Source organism: Ziziphus jujuba, chromosome 3 (genome assembly GCF_031755915.1).
Source record: "Ziziphus jujuba cultivar Dongzao chromosome 3, ASM3175591v1".
NCBI classification, from domain to species: Eukaryota; Viridiplantae; Streptophyta; class Magnoliopsida; order Rosales; family Rhamnaceae; genus Ziziphus; species Ziziphus jujuba.
Window position 1 is genome coordinate 20,211,814 of NC_083381.1, and position 24,503 is coordinate 20,236,316.

A 24,503-nucleotide genomic window follows, 5' to 3' on the forward strand; every position below is an offset into this window, starting at 1 on the left:
TATATACCAGTGATGTCCTACGATATCTAGCGTCCCGAGCACCGTCCGGTGAGAGGTTAAAGAGAAAAACTTGCATACGATCGCTTCGGCGTCCCGACAGCACCGCTGCTTAAACCGTCATCCCGGCCATGGAGGGGGGCGGCTTATATGCACCATATAGAACTTGCCTGCCCTCAGTCCAATGGTATCTCACGGAAGACATTATAACTTGCACGCTCATCCACATATATAGTACAGAATATCAGTACTATATGAGTGCGTCTAAAACAAATAACCAAGTTTATTATTAAAATACCAAATTTTTCCACAATTCACAGTGGGAATTATACCATTTTTTAAATTCACCATCCCACATTTTTCTTTAATAACACCAGCATAAATCCATCAATAATATATAATTTTTCTCATATCATAAAATCAACTAGGTAATATTTCAAGTGCATAAATATATATTTTGAGAGCATCATAACTTAAATCAATATTTTTCTTGAAATCTTTAAAATCAAATCATAACAAAAATAATATTAAAATCACATGAATTTCATATATAATTTAATTCCACAAATCCTCAATACCATAAAATAATTTCCACAATGCATAAATTTATATAAATGCATTTTTTATTAATCTAAATAAATTCACAAATAAATTCCGTAATAAATCAAATAACAAGAGCACCGTATAGAGTACATGAACTCATTTAACGTTCTACAACATATTGCAGGACATTTACAGCTAATTTACACATCCTGCAATGTGTTGCGGGATGTTAAATACGCACAAAATGGTGTTTTTTTATATTAAAACTATATATATATATATATATATATTGGTGATTCTGCTTTTTAGCCTTTTTAAGTTCAACTCACATTTTCAAAAGCAAAAGGAGGATCTGCAGGTGGAGTCATTACATCCTGCATATAGTAACATACGAACAATTTTAGTTAATATTATATTTAAGTTTGGTGGGCTCAGTTGGTAAGCCCGTCGCGCTACATTTGTAAAGTTCTGGTGTTGAGACACCAAAGGGGAAATGGGAGAATTGTTGTAAATGATAAAAGATTTCTAAGGTACCTCAATATCCCATTTCAAGCTAGACTTCATTGTTTCATTCTCAGCTGTATAATGGGTGACCGAGTACAACCGACGCCATCTACTGCCCCTGAGGAAGCTACTATTGCGCCTCTTGAGCCTATAGTATTCCCCATCGTTGATCGGCTCCCACTCGACCGTAGAGTCATCAGGTGAAGGCGGGGTCTGTAGAACTTTCTGACCAGTACTGGAGGCGGTAAGATACTTGTTGTAGCATCTCTTAAGGCGGATGAAGTAGTCGTCGGAGTCGGTTACAACCTCGACGGTCCATTCAGCTCTCTTGGATGATCCATCACCGTCCTGCCCGACGGACTTTTTATCGTCTTTGGCAACTAGATATTTTTTATACTGGCTGCGGAGTCGAAGCGCCTTGCCATTGAGGAAGAATTCCATTCCGGCAGATATCTGCTTTTGTTTTTTTCTCACAAATTAGCAAATTGACAAGAACTAGGTACTTCTGTTTTTCTATGGAACTATGACTTATTAGCCTTGGAGAGTTTCGGTTGGTGTATTTATAATGCTGAACAATAATAATAATAAATAAATAAACAACTAAATAACAACTTGTCGTTAAAAGTGATAGCTAGTTGACACTTGATAGTAATACGTAAGCATAGAGTATTGGAAATTTCCCATTCCAACATCCCATTCCAAGCCAGACTCTTTTGTGTTTTTTATTTTTATTTTTTTATTTTTATTTATTTTGCTTATTATTATTATAATTATGACTTGGTTAGAGTTTTTCTTTGAAAATTCTAGGAGTCCAAGTCTCTGTATAAAAAGAAGTCAACAAGATTTTAATGCTTAGTTCACATTGACTACTGAGAAGAAAGAAAAATGCAAGAAAGGAAGAGAAAGAGCAAGAAAGTAGATAAAAATGTATGAGAGAAATACTAGAAAGTTTCCCAGAATTTTCTGTTTGATAATTCTGCAGAAGCTTCGCAATGTGAAGGTATAACCTGAGCTAAGCTAGCATTACTCCACAATACACACGTGCTTATAATTCAAATGCTGGGAAGTTACATTGCCTCAAGTCGTGGTCGGCAGAGGCATTGGACAAAAGAAATAACGTTGAAAAAGCTGGCCCCTAGGAAATAGGAGGTGACGCCTAAGAATATTGGAAGGAGAAAATCTGTGTGCGACGGTCTCACAAGCTGACGTTGTGCGACCATCCAATCACATATTGCCCACCTGTCCACTATTTATAAAAAGTTAATTTTTCCTCCTCCCCTTTCTTTTTAAATCTTTCTTTTTCCTCCTCTTCTCCTTTTTATCTTAGTTTGTTAATCTCTCTCTTCTCTCTTTTTCTTGTCTCTTTGATTTTTCATTTGTTTTGTCAAAAGTCTATTCCTATGGACAAAAGCTATTTCTATTTTTCTTCTTTTGTTCTTTGTCTTTAGTTTTCTTCCTTTCCCCATCATCATCCTCTAACAAGTTGATGTCGAATTAGACTCATGAGTATGAAGATAGAGTCGACGTGGAATTAGACTCATGAGTATGAATATGTTACAAGGGTGAAACAAATATGTTGGAATATTATCAGATAACCAAGCCTTCCTAATTCCCTCACATGAGTTGAATAGGGCTTAGATTGGAACAGGACATTGGTATAAAATAAAAAATAAAATAGGATGTGGTTAGAGTACCATAAGGGTAAGAATAGGATAAGGAATAGAAGAGGATGAGATTGAAATAACCTAATGCTTAAAATTAGGAAGTTTCTCCCATTCCACCTTATTAATGTCTAAAATTACTCTTTTTTTTTTTGGGTTTTTTTTTTATGAGATATTATATTAAGCTTTGAAAACTCATGATTTGTTGGATTCATAATCTCTTCAATTTCTCATCTTGCGAATCTTAATTTCTCAATAAACTTCAACCTAAGCCTACTGATGTGTATGGGTCCAACCTTCGAGGTTGAACTTTGCATGGCGAACTTTTTGTTTTCTTTTTTTTTTTTTTTTTTAAATTCTTCAAATGGTTAAAGATAGGCTTGAGGTTAGATTTGCAGAATTGTGTGCAGGCTTGATTCGATGACATCTGGGTCAAAACCCAAACCCCTAAAAGGTATATTCCCACTATCCAACACGGTCTTTACCGCTGTAACTTGCAACTTTGTTTTGCTCTTTTTCCAGTTTTGGGGGAAAAAAGGTCCAATTTCACTCAATGTTCCTTGCATTAATTGAAGATAGAAAATCAATAATTCGGCCGACTTTGTTGAATGAGACATAAACCTCCTGTGGTAATGACGCTGTCCATATTGTATATACCATGTCATCATCATAGATTGATTTTTTTTTTTTTTTTTTGGGCAAAGAATCAATTAATGATAGTCTTAAGAAAACGTATGGACTTGGTCTACCAACCATATGCATTTAGATATATATTACAAAAATATATATTTATTGTAATAAGAGCTTATTTTTTTGTTTCCTTGACAATCATAGATTCCTTAAATACTCTTATATATGTTTGCTGAAGCAAATAGTCTTATATTTTTAATCAAAGAGAAACTGAACATATGATCTCCATGATTTTTCAACATCATATCACTGTCATTCATCAATTAATATATAAAAGAATTATATGATTATTCTGGTTTTAAAGTACTACATTATTTGGTTTTGTCCTCAAATTAGTTATGTTTATCGTGATTTTCTTTTCTTATTTCTTTTTCTTGCTCTTATCAATTTGAATACATATGGAGAGGAGAGAGGTATGCATTTATCATACATGGATGGTAATTTGTTCATAAATCTTATTCATTAATGATATTCCTGTAACTCATGGTTATTATATAATATATATATATATATATAGTTTTGATGTAGTAGGCTACCTAATTCATTTTATAATATATGATATTGTTATAACACAATACTATATTGGATCAACAAAATAAATTTTTTTATTTTTTAAACAAAAAATCTCTTGTTTGTTAGTATTTGATAATTGATAAGTGACTTTTAGCTCACTTATTTAATCTTCTAATGCTTAATTATTTACGGAAAACTCAAGCATTTATGGTTATTTTGATATATTTTTGTGTACTTGTGTAGGTGAACTCTAAAGTAAAATTAAGAGTAATTTTCATAGTTCTTGAAGCTTTGGAGGTCATTTTGGATAGGAAGAAGGCTCACCATACTTCAACCAAGTCAAACATACCATTCATTATTGAAGATTTTCAAAATGTTGACTTTCCATGCATTGATTTTTAATTTTGATTTGATTGACTTTGGTCAAATTAGAGTTTTAATAAGAGCATGTGCAAGAGATGTGCCTTTAGTGTAAAGATTTGCATGTGTAAATTATGTGACTCATTTAAATTAGGCATGTGAAAGCCATGTGCCTATTTAGGACCCTTTGATCTTGATCTAAAGGTTGGATTTAAGGCTAGGTTTTAGAGATGATGTAATAGCCCAGTCCACCCGCATGAGATATTGTCCGCTTTGGGCTTATCTCATTGGGTTTTAAAAGGCCTCTCAAGGAAAAGGTATCCACACCTTCTTATAAGGCATGCTTTGTTCCCCTTTCCAGCCGATGTGGATCTCACAATCCACCTCCCTTGGGGCCCAGCGTCCTCGCTGGCACAGCGATCCAGGTTTGGCTCTAATACCAACTGTAACAATCCAGTCCACTCGCATGAGATATTGTCCGCTTTGGGCCCAGCCTGCATGATTTTAAAATGCCTCTCAAGGGAAATGTATCTATACCCTCTTATAAGACATCCTTCGTTCCCCTTTCCAACTGATGTGGGATCTCATAGATGATTTAAAGGGTTTTATTTTAGGAGGCTTAGTCAGGGTGGAAGGAGGAGGAGGAGCCACCATTGTAGATAGCTAGGAGAAGAGCTAGAAAGCAACACACTCAATTTAGAGAGAGAAAGAGCAAAATCTAGAGAGAGAAATCTTAGGCTTGGAAGAAGATTGAAGATTGAAGAGATTCCTCCTCCTTTAAGTTTTCTCTATCTTTTATCATTCTTTAACTGGTATTTGGATATATATATATATATATATATATATATATATATAGATATATTGTGTTTGACATGGGTTTAATGATAAATATACATTTTATTTTGGATTTGGTTGATATTTTGTATATGGATTGCTAGATTTATTATCTAGGATGTTGATGGAACTTTTATTTGGATCGTAATTGAATGATGGGTTGATTACTATTATGCAATTCTATTTTTTTCTTGTGTATTCCTTAGATTTAATGTTTTAATATACCTAATTAGATTAGAAATCAATTGGGTATTGGGTAGATCCATAATATTTTCCTTGGGAAAGGGTTATTTAATCGATTTGTCACTAGGATTACACAACCCATATTTTAATTAAAGTTGGAAAGCTTAATTAGGAAGGGGGTGACCAAGAAAATGGGAATTAATGCATGGCTTTTTAGGTTAATTTTAGGAAGGGATTTTTGAATTTCCACTAATTATCTATAGATTCTAATTTTCCTAGGGATAGGGAATTTGATGTAATTAGAAACCCTTTGTTTAGAATTGAGGATAGAAATCCAACAGTAATCACCTAAGTTAAGTTCATTTAGAGGAGGAATAAGAGAGAAATCAACATCCTAGAGCTTTAGATAACAATATTTACCATTTCCATTATTAGTATGTAGTGCTATTCTCTTGATTTCTTATACCATTACTTTAGTTTAATTTTAATATTAGTTTTAATTTACAGTTACAATAGTTTTTATTCAAATTGGATGCCTAAATAAAAAGAATTAATCAATAATTTTGGTACTTAGCAAAGTGTCGAACATCAATTCTCGATGGAATGATACTCACTCATCACTTTATTACTTGTGCGACCCGTATATTTACGGAAATAGTGCATCAGCAATTTAATTGATTCCCATTAAAAATGTTCATTTTCTCTTTTAAGGTATTTAGCATTATATTTACGAGAAGGTAAATAAGATCTTTAATATGAGGATTAATGTCAAATTTTTTTTTTTTAGCTCTTGAATCATATCAAAATCTAAGATTTAAAATTTAAATTTCTTAATTATTGCATCTTAACAAGGTTGATTTTGCTTAAATAGAGTTTTAGTGTAACACCCCATCCCGAACCATGTCGGAAATTTTTGCATGTTGACCGAGGTTGACCGTTGACCAAGGGGTCAAAAGTTGACTTTTTGATCCGGTTGGAATTCTAGGTTGACTGAGGTATCGTTACGAAGTACACGTTGGCATGAGTTCGTAGACTGGTAGCACGTTGAAAACGGAGCTACGGTTTGAAAGTTTTGAGCAAAACAAGTTGAGGTCCAAACTGTCCAAGGGGTGCCGGGGTTGACTTTTTATTCATGCAAGGTTGAGCTTTGACTCATGCATGGTTGTGAAGTGCTCGTCGATACGAGTCCGTAGACTAGTGGCACGTCCGATTTGGACATGTGGTTTGAAAGTTATGGACCTGCAGAGTTTTTCAAATACTGTATTATTTTAATATTATTTTTACACGCGTAACGATGTGCCACGTGTGACTTAATGAAGGTGACCATGTGTCACCATGTTGAGAAGCCACATGTCAACCATGTTTAAAATCAAATTATTTTATTATTATTTTAAATAATAATAATATTATTAATATTATTTAATTATTTTAAAATTTATTCTTTTTTATTTTCTTTTCTTTTTCTTTTTCTTTTTCTTTTTTTTCTTTCCCCCACGTGGGAAAACACCTGTTTTTTTTCTTTCTTTCTTTTCCTTTTCTTTTCTTTTTTCCTTCTTCTTTCCCGAGCATCAAAACACACGCGCATAGTTTTTTTTTTCTTCTCTCCCACCGGCCGTCTCTCTCTCTCTCCTTGCTGCACTTTTTCCGGCCACCGGGACCACGCACGCGCCGGCCGACGAGGAAGCCCACAGCTGGGCGACACGGGCAGCCAAATTTCCGGCGAATGGCCAGCTGACGTGCCGGGATCGGCCTCCATAGCCGGCGGCCGGTGTGCCGCTGGTTCGGCCATTTTCCGGCAGCCACCGGTCGTGCAGCCTGTCCTTTCCCACTAATTTGGACCCTCTGAGTCCGATTCTGAGCTCCAATTAACTCAACTCCCGTCGATTTGCAAGATACGAAGGGATAAAAACCGGCTGAAACTTTCCGGCCAAATTCTGGCCACCGCCGGTCGAATTGAAGTCAATGGAGGTCGGTAATGTGATCCTCATCTCACAAGCTTTCCATAGACATATAATTTGTCAATTTTGGTTAACGTTTGTGTTTTGACCCCTCGGGTACCGGATATTATTTACCCGAATAAAATATTAATTTATTTGACTGTCTGTGAATTTTGTTCTAGGAGCACCGGTGAGTCGTAGAATTGATCCCGTGGTGGATCATGGGTTAATTGCGTGCTCCAGGTGAGTGACCCACCTTCAATTTAATTTTGGGAATTTAATTGGTGAATATATTATGTGTGATTTAAATATTTGGAATTTAATTTCTATGTGCCAAATATTTATTTGATTATTCTGGATTTATTGGTGAATTTATTGGATTTAAGAAAATGTGCATTTTACAAATTTATGCCATGTGAAATTATTTTATGGGTTTGAGGATTTTGAAATTCTTGTGGTTTTAATATTAAATCGGGCATGATTTGATTTTCAAATATTTTAAGGAAAATATTTGCTCATGTTGGTGATTTCAATTTTTTTATAAAATATGCCCATGGAATATTATGAGATTTAATTATTATATTTCGAGAATTATTTATGCTTGGGAAAATGTGAATATTTGAAATGGTGGATTTGGAAGTTGGTGGATTTGAAAATCATGGAATTTATGGTGTTGATTATAAAGGAATTGTGGAGAATTTCCCGGTTCAAGCGGATGGACTATGCCCGCTGTGTTTATGCAAAATGTGAAAATTGTTATATAAATTAAATTTGTGAGTTTTATGATTTTTAGATGCACCGTGCACGTACTGGTGTTCTGTTTATATGTGATATGGTTAGTGTGCACACGGTTGTGATTAGCGCGCAGGTGGGTGTGAGTAGCGCGCGGTTGATATTATGAGGTTGTCCTGTGGTTGCCATCGGATAAGGGCAGGCCACCCCCCTTGGCCGGGACACCAGGTTAGCAGCGGCGCAGTGGGACGCCACGCGACCGTATGCCGGTTTCTCTCTATAACCTCCTGTCTGGCGGTACCTTGGGACGCTGGATACTGTTGGCGCCACTGGTATATAGTGGGTGCATCAAATGATTTCAGAACTGTGTTTTAAAAATAAAATGTTTTGAAATTGTATGGGAATTAAAAATATAATTATTACTGTTCTGGTATTTATTTGGTTGGGGATCTTAAATTGGTTTAATTTTCTCTTTACTTAATTATTCAATAAATTAATTTCCTTTAAATTAAACTTGTCGGATGCGTGACTTATTATATTCTATTTGATATTTAGTGAATTAATTGATGTCTTGGTTTTCGGGGAATACGAACAAAGGGTTTTGTGAAAAGGCTTTAAAAGGGGAACTTTTCCAACTGAGAGAATTGTAAGGGTTTTGAGAGAAATTATTATTTCCAAATAATTATTATTTATCTACTTATTACCGTGGTATTGTATTGTATAGTAGATAGGATCACTCACTGAGATGATTAGCATCTCACACTCTTAAATTCCGTTCCCCTAGGTTCAGGTTGGAGACGTTGATTGTCCGGGGCGAGCCCAACGTCTCAGTTCGTTGCCGAAGGTTCAAGAAGTTTTTCTTCCCTTTTTCCTCTCCATCCTATATTGCTTTTTATCTGTCATTTTATAAATTCCACATGTATCTGTATAATGCTCTGTATACTGTATTGGACATGTGGTTGTTATTTATGCACTGGGTTGCTGCTGTTGTTATTTGGAGTGCTGTAATTTGTGGAACCATTTGTAGTTTGTGGGAGGAATAAGGGGATGTTTTGAGAAGTGTGTTTTTAGTGCAGGTAAATTTTTGGTTAGTCCTACCCTTAGGGGAGGTGCTGTCGGATTTTCCGTTGGAAGGTTCGGTGGTATTTCCCTGGGATCAGGGCTTGTCTAGGGTTCCGGGGAAGGAATTCTGGACGGGTCCTGACATTTAGTCTGTCACTAAACTCAAATTTAACTACTTTTTAAATTTTAAATTCTAACATTTAATGTGATTAAATATTAGTAAAGACAAACTTAATGCTAAACCTATTAAATCATCCTGATATGAACTAGATTCATTATATATATATATATAAGGCAATGTTATGGTGCGATCCATCCGCATGCAGATTCATACCACAGACGATGCTTTTAAGAAAAAATGTTGCCTTTGCTGTTACACAAACATAACAAAAACGATGCTTTTTTTAAAAGCATCCCCTTTGGTCTAGGTCCACATATCATAGACATGCCATATATATATATATATATATATATATTTATAAATGTTAAATCAAGGCACATGTGGGTATATAGTCATAGAGAATCATGTACATAATATGTACATGTACATATACATGATGCTTATACATGATACATATACATGATATATATACATATATATATATATATATATATACATATGTATACATATATATGTATATTTGTATATGTATACTACATTTTAAATATGTACAATCATCAAATGGCCAATCACAGCTCAAATCACTACTACAACCAACCAATTTAATGCCTCAAATTTTCTTTTTTTATGTATTTTTCGTTTTCAATCTTGTTTCACAAAATATAGGGTTTATGCTTTTGTTTTTCTCAACTACATATATAGTGCATTTTTAGTGTAGACGTTTGCCTCTTTTTAAAATGCAAACATTGTTTTAGATGACGGCTTTAGAAAAATGTCCTAAATAATAGAACTTGAGATAATGGTTTTTTTAAAAAATCGAACTATCATCTAAAGTGAAAAAAATGTCAACGTTTGCACTAGAGACTCTCTCTCTCTCTCTCTCTCTCCATATATATATATCTATATATATATATATATATGTATGTATATATAATATTTTGCCTGTGTGGACGTCCACATTTTATTAAAATACAAATATGGCTTTAGCACTTTAAATGAGGATTTTTGAAAAAACTGTCACCTAAAGTAACATTTGCATTGGAATATTATCATATATATATATATATAATAATTATTGAATCAGGATATCTTGACTTTATAAAATTAAGATATAGTGTAAAAAAGTCAAATTAAAGTCAAAATTATTGATTTGTCTTGACTAATTTGTATTATATCGTGACTCTATAAAATCAAAATATTTTAAATGGATCAAAATTGTATATATATATATATATAACTACTCATCATTGACAAAGAGGGTTAGCTCTAGTGGTTGAGTACCTCTACTTGTATCCATGAAAGGATGAGTTCGAATCATGGAAAATGAGGAATTTTGGATAGATTGTAATTTAGGTAAATTGTTAAAAAAAAAAAAAAAAAAACTACTCATCATTGACAGCTTCCCCAAAAAGATCATTGAGATGAAAATGGAGGATTAGCGAATCTCGGTGAAAGTTGGCCATGGCACATTATAGGCCAGTACACCTAGCAATGTGAAAGAGGTAATTAATCAGAAGAAGGCCAAGAAATCTAGCAATGTCAAAGAGGTCCTTAATAAGAAGAAACAGGCAGACTTCTAGATATATAAAGTATGGGATGTAGCATTTTTTCTTTTTAAAGAATATCAGGAGAACTTTGAAACACACCTATTATAAGTTCCCTTCTTCTAGATAGTGTATTAATTTGACAGATAGCATTTGGATTGGAATTTTCCCATTTATTACACAAAATAAAAAAAAAACCCAATGATTTTCATTGTTATTGTAGATTGAAACTTAATGCAATAAGGATAATAAGAAAATAATATATACATGACCTTAAATTAGGATAACACAAAAAATATACTTTGTCGTACCCTTTATTCCCTCTCTTTTTATTGGTCCAATATGAACAAACTTGACTTTTCTTCTATTAAAAGAAAAAAATGAAAAAAAAAAGTTAATAAAATAAAATTGGAAGCATTATGGAAGTTTCAATGGTGGAAATAAGCGTAGCATCAGTCTTCATTTCAATATGTGAACAACTTCTTTGAAATGTCTGATTTCGGAGTGTTAGGCGCGCTCTCTCTTTTCTCACTATATGATTTTGTGCAAAGAACCTTCTCTGCCTCTGAGTACTCGTCTGCGCTTCAACAGTGCTGGATGTCTTGGCCTGCTTCTTCTAATTAATTACCTCTTCCACATTGCTTGGTGTTTTCTCCTGCTTCTTCAGATTAATGACCTCTTCCCCCAAAAATGAAAAAAAAAAAAAAAAAAAAAATCCTTTTTTTTTTTTTAAAGCAGAAAAAACGTTTTTACATGTGAACGGTAAGATCGAAAATGCAAAGAAATTATTCATTACACATTATAATGAATTGGAACCAATAAGAAGATGACATGTTATTAAATTTTACATATCATATTAATATATGCAACTTTTATTTGTAGTTTTGATTCAATTGAAAATCCGTTGAGAGTACACATCCAGATCGTGAGTTCGACCAGATCTGATAAATAAAGAAATAAAGAGATTTAACTGTCAGATTTTCTTACGTTCCACAATTTTATCTTCACTATATCTATATATATATACATATATATATATATATATATACTTTTTTCCCCCTTGATTACGATCCAAGACCACTCTAACTGTGTTTTTTTTTTTTTTTGGGTAATTCTCCGTCTGATTTCTGTGACATTTTTAATCTATTTTTACGTTTCTTTCTGTCTTTTTGTTCTTCTTGTCTGTCTTTGTTAGCACAGATACTTAGACATTAGTCTGTACCAGAAACAACTTAAACAAGTGACCAATTAGATACTTTATCACATCTACTTTTTATACACCATCAACTTTCACAAAGGATTTGGAAACTACTTCGAAGGAGATCAAGAATCACTAATAAAAAAAATTTCCATTAAGAAAAACAGAAATTTCTAATGACCACAAAACAGGTACAAGAACAGAACATTTACAATCTCATACATTATTCATGACATGCATTTAAGTCTAGCAAATGTCAAATATATAGCCAGTGTGACATTTAGCCTCCCTGCAAGGCCAAGCCATTACAATGGTAGAATTTAATTTCTCTGTCACATTTGCTTCCTTCATTTGATTGTATGTCTTCGCCTCTTACATGGAAGAGCCCCAAGAGAACACCTTTATCACCATGGACTTTCTTTGTTCAAAGGAGTATTTCAAATGTCCTTTTATCTATATACAAGCCATATGCTCTATATATATATTGATTAATCTGAAATGTCCTTGTATCTATATACAAGCCACATGCTATATATATATATATATTGATTTTTGCAATTCATCTTGAAAATGTTAAGGAAAATACACGTATGGAACAAGCAAAATAAGTTCAAAAAAATGACAGAACTTTGCACCTGTAAAATTTGATTTGAGAGTTTCGCACATCATTGAACTCGATCAATGTACATGGGAAAATGAGCACAAGATCCCATCTTGTTTCAACATTTTCACAGCCAAAAGAATGGCCAACCAAGGTTGTGGTAAATTAAGGAATACAGAATCTTTCATTAGGAAATCCTTCATCACAAGCTTCTTAATCCCATCTTTTCAAAGTCCTCCCTAAACATCTAAAATGTCAAGTAATCATTTCAATATATCTTATAAATACTAATTATCCCAGTCCGTCTATGGTGCGGACAGTCCTCATGCGGACCACAGTATTGGTGATGGTTTTTCATAGTATTAGTGACAATTTTCTAAAAAACCGTCATTAATACTATGAAAAATTGTCACTAATACTGCAGTCCTCATGCGAACCGTCCTTACTATAGAATTTCCACTAATTATCCTACTTGATTAGTGTGTATATATATATATATGGCTTACTTTTTCTGGTAAATAGCTTACAAGTTTAAGGCTCTTTCTCACTCACTACTAGTATAGCTTCCACAAAACCTTAGCTTTTTACTTCTTTAACAAAGATTCTTCCTGAAGAAACTGAAAGTCCTCATAACATTGTAATACAAAGTAACTAAACTATATCAAGAAGACTACCAATAGTCAGCACAAAACTAATGTATAGTCTAGAATTTCAAGTTTGTATATTTTTTAATATCAAAGACGAACATAAACATAATTTTTATGAAAGAAACTAACAATCTAAAAATTGTAGAACTCCATTTAATATCAGCAACATATAGAATATGGGTCCTCTAGCTCTGTAACAGAGTTCACAATCCAGGTGTTGGTAAACCCCAAAATGATTCTGGAAAAGTGAACCTTCACATACTTCAACCGCTGTCATGGTGCCGTGTTTCCCATAATTAATCAATAACCAAATCTCCATTAAGGATGTAGCATGTAAAAGCTATTGTCTTTGGAGGATTATCAGCATACATTTCTGAGATTTTGAATACAGAATGTTATTTTGAGGATATAATTTGAGATTGGCAACACGGAAAATAATAATACAATGTATATATCCTTTTATTTTATTTTTATAAGTATTCATATTAACATATATACATATATACATATATACATGAAAATACTAACATAACAATATATATATATATAATGGACTAAAACATCAATATACGGAACCTATCCGATCTGCCGAAATAGAAGCCTATACGATCTCTTGCAAACCTACTCTTAAATCGTCACTCGAATCCACCCTAAAACTACAAAATGCAGACTTCCAAGCAGTGTTCATGTATCCCCCAGCTTTTGCAATCTCATAGAATACCTCATTTGAATTGCCTAGTTTTGTCTTGATAGGTAGCAGAGTATCCCGACTAGCTTGTTGTATAACAAATGAAAGGGAAAAAAATTTTAGCTGCAACATATCTGAAAGGCACTCCACTATCCTTACAATGTTGAGCAACTTTATTCAGCAAATTAGTTGATCCATTCTTCAATGACACATCAGAAGTATCATAAACAAAAACAGCAACATCACAGGAGACCAAAGCCTTCCCACCACTAAGCAGACGTTTGCCAATTGTATCTTCAGGGAACTCTCTCAGCACAAGAAACTTCTTAGCTCCTGGACTCCAATCAACATCATTAACTGCATAGCACCAATCATCAGAGGTTGGAATATAAGTATCATCATGATTCAATGACCTTATAAGAAAAGATCATCAGAGGTTGGAATATAAGTATCATCATGATTCAATGACCTTATAAGAAAAGAATCAAGTAATGTAGACTTTCCGGACTTCTTTGGGCCAAAGACAAAGCATTGGAAAACATTTCTTCTTGGTTGTTGTTGCAATTGGCAATCTATACTACTACTCTTTCTAGTTACACAAATAGCAGATGTAGGTTCCCCACCATAACCAATGTATGAAAGATTCTTCATGCTAAATGTTGCGTCTAGGAGTGGCATGAGAGACTACAATGATGAAAATTAGTCAAGTCATAGCCCATTTTTCTCAGTAGTATGTGACAGGACCCGCCCCGAGAACCCTCCTAAGACCTCCCGGGTGGTCTCATCTAGTGAAGTCCCACTGGACAATCCTTAGAGAATATTCGATGGGACCTCACCTTAAAACATGGACAATGAATGCAAGAGATAACAATAATACCTCAATATATATATATAAAATAAATCCACAACAGCGTAAAGTCCACAACCAGCCTACTATACCATAGGCATAACTGCACAAATAAGTATCATGGTCTCTACTGAGTCCCATATTTAAAATCAAAGCATTCTAAGAGTGTCAACGAAGTCTAGGAGTATAAATAAGTGATAAATAAGTCCAGGAGATAACAATAGATAATAAAAGGATAAATACGGCTGCTGTCATGGAAAAAAACAAGCAATAAATTGTGCCCAAGGTAGACTGCTACTAGCCGTCTGGGCTTAGAGGAACGAACTTAAAATAAATAAAACGTGAGATAAAGAAATCTCAGTGAGTGGCATAGTATAATTGAAAAATAATAATTTATTTCTGAAAAATCTTTCTCTCAAGACCTCTCGTTCCATCATTTGAAAAGTTTCCTGTTTAAAAAATCATTTCACAAAACCCAAACTTGTATCCCAATTTACTTTATTATTAAACCGATGCTCAAATATAAATGAACGATCATTGTAATATTATAAAATGCCTCAAATCAAGATATAAATATTTGAGCATAAAATATAATAAATACAGTTCCACAAAAAAAATATCAAAATGTAGAAATCACTATAATATTTGTAAATCAACAATATGTTTAAACATACACAATGTACCAAACTATGTACCAATCTGTAAACTGTGGGAGACACCCATGTCACGACCCTTAATATACAAAAGGTATCGTGGAAATATCAATTAACCGTGAGGACATACCCAACCTCACAGTCCGTGGCAATAATAAACCGTTGGATGATACCAACCTCATGGTACCGTCGTAATAATAATAAACCATCGGATAAACCCGACGTCACAGTCCGTGGTAATAATAGATAACGTGTTGGATGAAACCAACCTCATGGCACCGTGGTAATAATAATAATAAATCATTGGATAAACCCAACCTTACAATCCATGGTAATAATAGATAACCGTTGGATGAAACCAATCTCATGGCACCATGGTAAACCTAGCGTGCTGTAATATAATACTGAACCAAACTCTGGTACTATGCTGTACATCAATTTAAAATAACCGATACAGTATCCTACCTATCATAAATCATAATTTAATATTCATGCTCAATCGATTGTCTAAATATTTCAAAAAAACTTCAAATCATTATTTCTTACTGAAATAAGAAAATACTACAGTAAAATATATTCACCATAAAATGATTTTAAGCATCTAAAAATTTATAAAATATTTGAACATGCTTAAAACATATAATTTTCAATATGCCTTCTCAAATCGCTTAATTTACAAAGTGATTTAAAACCTCAATTCAAATACCAAAACATGTAAATATCACAAGTTCATTCATGACTCATTAGAATTGCCAAATGTTTAAAATATTGACAAAAGTCATATAAACTGATAACACATACATGTAAAAGCAGATCCTCATATATCCATAGAATGAACATTCAAATCAAACTATAGGTATAAGTAAAATACTCAAATCACATATATATTATACTATATACCTAAAACATTTTTAAAAATAATAACTACTCACAGTACTATAGATGCTCACGCTTGCTCCTCCACATGATAGCCTTAAGGCTCAACTCGAGTGCCTATAATGTAATAAAATATTCTGCAGGCTCCAAACAACTAAACCAGAGACACTTATATAACCCGAATGTCTCAAAATAATTTACAGTACTACAAAATTGCATAAATTGGACACCGGACAATCCAATTACACAACGTGTCCTTAGGACCTAGTACTCAAAATTGGGGATTTTCACCCAAAATCTAATATTTTGAAATTGAACCACCTAATGGGTCCTAATAATATCCAATTTCAGTAATTCAACTCCAATTTTCACCAATTTGACCAATTTTGTCCAAACACAGTCCCAACTTATTCGAAAATTAACTAATTGACCTAAAAATGGAAAAATTATCAAAAGACCTCCAAAATTCATAAACTTTATATTGAAAGCAAGCCTAAGAGACAAGGAACTCATCAGTATGCTTACCTCAGTCCAAAGTTTCCTCCGATGGCCAGAAAACACTGTTGAAGCATTGGTCGAACTTCCTGTTGTCGAATCTTTCAAATGGTGAGGAATCTGGATAAAATAACCATGGAAATGAGCTTATAGGGGTCAAAAATAGTGGAAAAGGTATATGGGTTGGCCTGAAATGGCCAAAAAATGAGAAAATCTGACGACCCACCTCGTCGGCCACAGCGGCCTTCGCCGGCATGATTTGGGCGCATCTGGTAGCCGATCGCCGTGAAATTTCACGCTTGAGCTCACCTTTAAGTGACCTTTCTACTTGGATGGCACGTGTAAGTGGGGGTTGGCTGAAAATGGGCAAAATGGTGGTGACCCGGTTCGACGGTAAATGGGTCGAAACAACCCAGTTCGGATCCACGGGTCTCAAGGGAGAATTTCTCAGGTTTTGGGGAAAAAATGGTTATTTTAGGCTTTGTTTCCTATTTGAAATGCTTACCTAGGCTTATATAAAGCTTTGGATCACTAACAGATAGAAATTGGGGACTGGCTTGGATACTGATATAAAACTTATGTTTAAAACTTCTCAAAACTATAACATTTTATCCGTAACTCAGAATTTAGTGTGTCACCAGTCTATGAACTCGTATTGACAAGATCTACACAATGGTACCTCAGTCAAATAAAAAATATTGGCTATTGAAAAAGTCAACTTGAACCCACATATTGTTCACTTGGTTAAACTTGGTCAAACTTAGTCGACTTGGTCAAACTTGTTTAGTCATGTATATTTTTGATACGGAGTATTACAGCATGCTTATAGGGAGACTCGAAAAAAGGAGATCGTGGAGCCATATCAAATAATTCACTCATTTCATTAAGCGTAAGAGCACCATTGCTATCAAGATCAAACCAATTAAAGATCCCTCTAAGAAACTTGATGGCTTCGTTTGACAGCTCCGCACAAGTCTCATGATCAGGAGCTAGTCCCACTGTTGAAGGTGAGATGACAAAATATGGAAGTTGTAAATCATCATTGTATCCAAATTGCCTAAGGAAAGCCAACAAAGTAACATAATCATTCTCTTTGTAGAGAATCAAAATAAAATATATGAATATCTCAAAATTAATCCCATCTTTATAAGTTCCTCCATGATATCTTCTTGAAAAGCTTGATTTAAGCATCTTCTAAACATTCTCAACAATTGGGTAAAAAAATATTTCACCTGGAAATTTTAGAAATCTTCGAATTTGACAATACCATCTTTATCATAGTCATAAAATTAAAAATATCTGCTTCAGCGCGCCCCTAAGTTTTGGCCCAAGTATTGGATTCAAATAATAATCCACCCATCAAATAATGGAATCCTTAGTTTAAGCACAAGTTTTTGTGCATAATTGAAAAACTTATGAATTTTATTGAGTGAAAAAGCATAACATTCATAGAATTTTACAACATTCTTAATTTGCTTAAGACACCCAACACTCTAAATCCAAGTTTGTATCCTCATCTTTTAGATCGATTTTACAGGCAGCCACTATAATTGAGCCTCAATCTCTAGCTGATTAAGTAGAGGAATTTAGATTTTTATACAATGAAACAAGAGTGTAAGGCTTATCACATGCAAAAGTAAGCACAATTGCATCAGCCTGCTTCAGCTTTTTAATATTTTCTTCATTATCAAAGCTGTCGGAGGACGTATCAATGGCTATGACAGATAGAGGATAAGAGTCAAAGTGCAAAACCCTCTGGCAGGGCTTTAGTTTCCACCACATCAGGCGTATCATCAGCCTCATCATAGGCACCTGTACCATAATCATCCTCCGGTGGTGACATCAGCCTCCTCATGGGCATGGACATTATCTAATTTAGGCACTTTGGTTGAAATATCAGGCTCATAATAGGCATAGGCATGGACATCATCACCATCATATGGGGTAGATACTAGTGTAACATAGGAAATTAAGGTTGATTTTCCGGTACCAGGATCTTCGGCCACCACAACTCGGACCTCGCTTCCACTGTAATATATCTCTGGCTCAATATTTTTCATTCTTTCTATGCCTTAATAGACTTTGGAAGGCATCGAAACAAATAGAAATTTACCTCTCTGTTTTGTGTCAGTGTCTTGCCTATATCCACATTCTAAACTAAGGGGGCACATAGCCCAATAACATTAAAAAAAAAAAAAAACGATTTCAAACAAATAAATACAAAATTAAAAAGTGATTGCATGTGTGTAATGACTCTCAGACCATAGGTTTGGAAAAAAAAAATTTGTTGTTTTGGCTTGCTAAGAGTCCGTGGATCAAACTAACTTGAATCACCAATCACCAACACAACCAGTCAATTTAATGCCCCGCTTGATTCATAAGCCTTTGTTACAAGGCTCGGGGATTAAGGTGCCTAAGATAAATGTGTATAAACATTAATTTTTTTATTCTTAATCGATGTGGTATTATTACTCTTAATGAAAGAGATTTTAACTTTTATATACTTTAAAAAAAAAAAAAAGGAAAGAACAAATTGTTTAAAAAATTCCAACTTTTACTTCTAACTTCTTTTTTCCAACTCCTCATGTGTCATTCTTCTTCGGTTATAAATTGATATTTGTAACAGCGCCTAATGGCGTACCAAATGCGTTGCTACTTGACGTCCTGCCTCATGTGCCCCCTTGCTTGAGGGGCTGCAACCCCATGGGCCCTCGCTCAACATGCAGCCTCAAGCACTCTTGCTCGACCAGCAGCAGCTTCATGTGCCCTTGCTCGATGCATTGCACCCTCACACACTCCTGCTTGAGGCACTGCAGCCGCTTGACGTGCTGTACTCTCACGCCCTCCTGTTCAACCTGCGGCAGCCTCACATGCCCTTGTTCGACACGCTGCACCCTCACAGGCTCTTGCTCGATGCCTTGCACCCTCACAGGCTCTTTCTCGATGCCTTGCAGCCTCACATGCCCTTGCTTGACGTACTGCAGCCTCATGCGCTCCTGCTCGATGCGCTCCTGTTGAATGCGCTGCAGCCTCATGTGAGGGCGCTCCTGCTTGATGCGCTCCTGCTCAATGCGTTGCAGCCTCATGCACTCCTGCTCGATGTGCTGCAGCCTCACATGAGGGCGCTCTTGCTCGATGCACTCCTGCTCATTGTGCTTCAGCCTCATGCGCTCCTGCTTGATGCGCTGCAGCCTCACGTGAGGGTACTCCCGCTCGATGTGTTGCAGCCTCACATGAGAGCGGCCTTGCTCGTTGCACTCCTGCTCAATGCGCTGCAGCCTCATGCGCTCCTGCTTGATGCGCTGCAGCCTCACATGAGGGTGCTCCTGCTCGATGTGCTGCAGCCTCACACTAGGGTGCTCTTGCTCGATGTGCTCCTGCTTAATGTGCTGCAGCCTCATGCGCTCCTGCTCGATGCGCTGCATCCTCACGTGAGGGTACTCCCGCTCGATGTGTTGCAGTCTCACATGAGGGCACTCCTGCTCGATGCGCTCCTGCTCAATGTGCTGCAGCCTCATGCGCTCCTGCTCGATGCGCTGCAGCCTCACGTGAGGGCGCTCTACCCTCACATGCCCTTGCTGGACACGTTGCAGCCTTACATGCCCCCCTTGATGCACTGCCTCCTGCACGGCTACAACCCCTTGTCTAACCTCATGGTGACCCCTGCTTGACAAGCTGCAGCCTCACGTGCCGCCTTACCTGCATCACCAGCTATTGCTTGATGCGGTGCCCCCTTATGTTGGATTCTGGCTTGGAGGTGAGCAGGTTGTCCTTGGCAGTGCATCGCAATTGGTGGAAAGTTGGGAGTAGATAGAAAGTGATTTCTTTGTTCAAGTGCTTTCTAGTGCTGCGTTTATCTTGGTTCAACTGTATTTTAATATCTAGTGGAAGTTTTTATTTTTTTTAAGTTTTTTTTAATATTATAATTATTGGTTAGAGTTTTTCTTGGTTGTTAAGTAATCCTATTTTGAAAAATTTTTGTTTTTGTGTTTGATTAATAATCCTTTCTAGAAGAAATAAAAGGATAAGCCGTCTAAATCAAACCATTATCCCATCTAAAGGAGTCCGAGTCTCTATATAAAAAGAAGTCGACATGGATTTTAATCTATAGACCCTTTGTTTAAATACATTTTGAATGTTAGGTAGTTCATGTTGAATACGCGCTTACAAATAAAATGCTGGGTAGTCACATTGCTTCATGTCGTCGTCGGCAGAGGCATTGGACAAAAGAAATAACGTTGAAAAACTGGCCCGTAGGAAAAAGGAGGTGACGCCTAAGATTGGAAGGAGAAAATATTTGTGTGGGATGGTCTCACAAGCTCACATTGTGCGACCATCCAATCACATATTGCCACCTGTCCACTTTTTAAATAAAAAATTAATTTTTCCTCTTCTCCTTTCTTTTCAATCTCTCTTTTTCCTCCGTTCATCGCCTACTACTTTTTATCTTTGTTTGTTAATCTCTCTCTTCTTTCTTTTTCTTGTCTGTTTGCTCTTCATTTTTTTTGTCAAAAGTCCATTCCTATGGACAAAAGCTGTTTTTATTTTTCTTCCTTTGTCGTTTATCTTTAGTTTTCTTCCTTTCCCCATCATCATCATCTAACAAGTTGCAATCCAGATCCAGGAAATCTTTATTTATTTTTTATTTTTGTTGATTCGGCAAATCAGTGGGACTCAAGATTTGATAATCTTTCCATATTCCAATGACTTAGGGTGCAAGTAGGATATCTATTCATCTCAGTCACATGAAGATAGAGTTGTTATTGAACAAACCCATGAGGGTGGACTAGACTCATGAGTATGAATAAGTTACAGAGAGGAACAAACAGGTTGGAATGCTATAAAATGACCAAGCCTTCCTAATTCCCTCACATGGGTTGAATAAGGCTTAGATTGGAATAGGAGAATGTTTGGTATAAACTGAAGGTTGAAATAGGATGTGGGTTAGAAGAGGAAGGGTTAGAATAGGATAAGCTTTAAAATAACCTAATGCTTAAATCTATTCATGGACACCATTATTAAGGTTTTAGTCATTCTTATCCAACCACTATACCTAACTCTGGAACGGATCTGCTTGCCGAATGGGAAGGATAGCTGGAATTGAATTCCCTATCAAACGGTTCTCTTGCTCTTTCTTTCGTTAGTGAATATTTCATCCCATACAACCGTACGGTCAATGCAATTACATGTAATTGCTGATTGATTACATGCAGCCACAAATATTGAACCGTGATAAATGCTTGTCTCCAAATCTGTTATGGCATATGTCATCCATTGTAGCATTTCTGTATGTATATATATAAAATATAATATATTGATAATACAATTGTTTTATTAGCTTCCCATAAACTATTCGTCTCTCAATTATTATTTCCTTTATGCTTCAAAAAATAAAAAATAAAAAATTATGAGGGTCATATTATGATACTAGTTCTAATAATATCTAATAAATTATTAATCAAAATGTAAGCATGAATGGGTCAAATTATGTTCCTTCATTGGGAGGTTGATTTATTAATAGATATATACCAAAGTAATCAGCATATAGAATACACGGGAAAAAAGGGAGCACTAATTGGAAAAAAGGAAATTCCGTTCAATTAATACATGTTTAAGGATATTAAATGAAGCCATCAAGATTGAACTTTGTATTATATTCCAAAAAAAGAAAAAAAGAAAAAAAAGGAAACCTTGTCTTTAATCAATGTTTATGTCACCATTACTTTATTTTCCCAGTCAAACCTTTGACGACGTTAGATTTGAACAAATATTTGGAGGCAAGCATAGAAAATTTTTTGGATATACAATGCTAGATTCCCTGTCGGTGCGCACCCAACAAGATAAAGCCATGGATAGCACTAAATCCATGTCATTTCAAATTAAAAAAATCCGGATCGACATCTTTTACAATTATAAATTCCTTCCACTTTCATCCATATATTTTTATTTTCTGTTATTATTATCAGTTTTTCTCTTTTAGTACTTCTATTGTCTCACTTTCACTTCCCGTTTATTTTCATTGTTGAAGAACAAACTCTACCTCATCTCTTAAGATAAAGAGGCTCAAGAAACGTTCCAACAATTTTTCCATCTCTATGAGTAAACAATCGATTTTCTGACAGCATAATCTGCATATTCAACTTATGATAGTAGCTGGTTTTGAGGAGAGTTCTGGTAATAATAATGGAGAAGAGATTTCTTGTTTTTTTCACTTTGGAAAAGGACGCGTGAGGGAAGTGAAAGTGAGAAGAAGATAAAAGAAAACAAAAATAAATACATAAAATATGGATTAAAGAGGAACGCCCTTAAATACTTTAGAGAATGCCTATAATTTAATTTATTATTATTTTTTTAATAAATGATTTGGATTTAGTGCTACACATGGCACTGTTTAATTCACCATGCACACTAATGCGGAATCCGACAGGGCACATATTGTTAATTCTTCAAAAAACTAACGATAGGCCTGAGTTTAGATTTGTGAAATTGTGTGCAGCTTTATTCGATAACATCTCTGTAACACACCGTTTCAAAATAGGCCGAAATTTTCTCACATTGATGAAGGTTGACCAGGTTTGACTGCTGTTGACTGAGAAGGATTAAATTTTAACATTTTGATTTGGTTAGAATTCTACATTGACTAAGGCACCATTGCACAGTATGTATCAGCCCGAGTCCGTGGACTAGTAGTACGTCGAAAATGAAGTTACCGTTTGAAAGTTATAAGCAAAACAAAGTGCGGCCCGAACTGTCTAAGGTGCTGAAGTTGACTTTTTTTTTTGGGTAAATTTGAGCTTTGAATCATATATAGTTGTGAAGTATTCATCGATACAAGTTTATAGACTAGGAGCAGGCTTAATTTGGACATGTAATTTGAAAGTTATAGACCCACCAAACTGTCCTAGATAGCATTTACTGTTCATCAATCACTGTATGTGAACAATATTGCCAAGTGTCATTTGCCGGGCCAACCTGTGAGTGCACAGTGGCATCCACAGGAGGTGTTTTCATTGGCTGAGAAGGGGGTGAGAGGATAGAGAAGGAAGAGAGAGAACGAGAAAGAGGAGAGGGGAGAGAGAGAGAGAGAGAGAGAAAGGAACAGGCCACTGATGGTTGGCTGTGCTCCGGAAAATATATAATTTAACAATTTTTTTTTATTTTTATTTTTTTTTTTGATAAGTATTCATATTAACATATATACATGAAAACACCAACATAACAATCTATATCAAATAGACTAAAACATCAATATACAGATCCCGTCTGGTCTGCCCAAACAAATTGAGGCCTATATGATCTCTTGCAAACCCACTCTCGAATCGTCACTCGAATCCACCCTAAAACTACGAAATGTAGATTTTGCAATCTCATAGAATACTTCATTTGAACTGCCTAGTTCTGTACTGATAGGTAGCAGAGTATCCTGACTAGCTTGTTGTATAACAAATGAAAGGGAAAAAATTTTAGCTGCAACATATCTGAAAGGCACTCCGCTATCCTTACAATGTTGATCAACTTTCTTAAGCAAATTAGTTGATCCATTCTTCAATGACACATCAGAAGTATCATAAACAAAAACTGCAACATCACAGGCGGCCAAAGCCTTCCCACCACTTAACAGAAGTATGCCAACTGTATCTTCAGGGAACTCTCTCAACACAAGAAACTTCTTAGCTCCCCGACACTGATCAACATCATTAACTGCATAGTGGCGATCATCAGAGGTTGGAATATAAGTATCATCACGATTCAATGACCTTATAAGAAAAGATCATCAGAGGTTGGAATATAAGTATCATCATGATTCAATGACCTTA

General features: G+C 35.2%; 2 protein-coding genes across 2 annotated transcripts; both read right to left on the bottom strand.

Moving 5' to 3' along the window:
- Positions 1 to 860: 860 nt before the first annotated feature.
- LOC107406111 (uncharacterized) lies at positions 861 to 1,485 on the bottom strand. The gene is made up of 2 exons (XM_048476884.2): positions 1,075 to 1,485; positions 861 to 914 (listed from the first exon to the last, which is right to left on the bottom strand). Exons 1-2 carry the CDS (start codon positions 1,483 to 1,485, stop codon positions 861 to 863), a joined length of 465 nt encoding a protein of 154 aa, XP_048332841.2.
- A 17,794-nt stretch (positions 1,486 to 19,279) lies between these two features.
- Positions 19,280 to 20,591, bottom strand: LOC132803051 (uncharacterized). The gene has a single exon (XM_060815218.1). It carries the CDS (start codon positions 20,202 to 20,204, stop codon positions 19,356 to 19,358), a length of 849 nt encoding a protein of 282 aa, XP_060671201.1. The 5' UTR covers positions 20,205 to 20,591; the 3' UTR covers positions 19,280 to 19,355.
- Positions 20,592 to 24,503: the final 3,912 nt, after the last annotated feature.

What these genes read in the sequence shown, in the direction of transcription:
- LOC132803051 (XM_060815218.1), bottom strand. Translation starts at nt 20,204, where the DNA reads ATGAGGCTGCAGCACATTGAGCAGGAGCGCATCGAGCAGGAGTGCCCT.
- LOC107406111 (XM_048476884.2), bottom strand. Translation starts at nt 1,485, where the DNA reads ATGGAATTCTTCCTCAATGGCAAGGCGCTTCGACTCCGCAGCCAGTAT. An exon ending in GCTTGAAATGGGATATTGAG is followed by an intron (nt 915 to 1,074) that starts GTACCTTAGAAA and finishes TACTATATGCAG; the next exon opens with GATGTAATGACTCCACCTGC.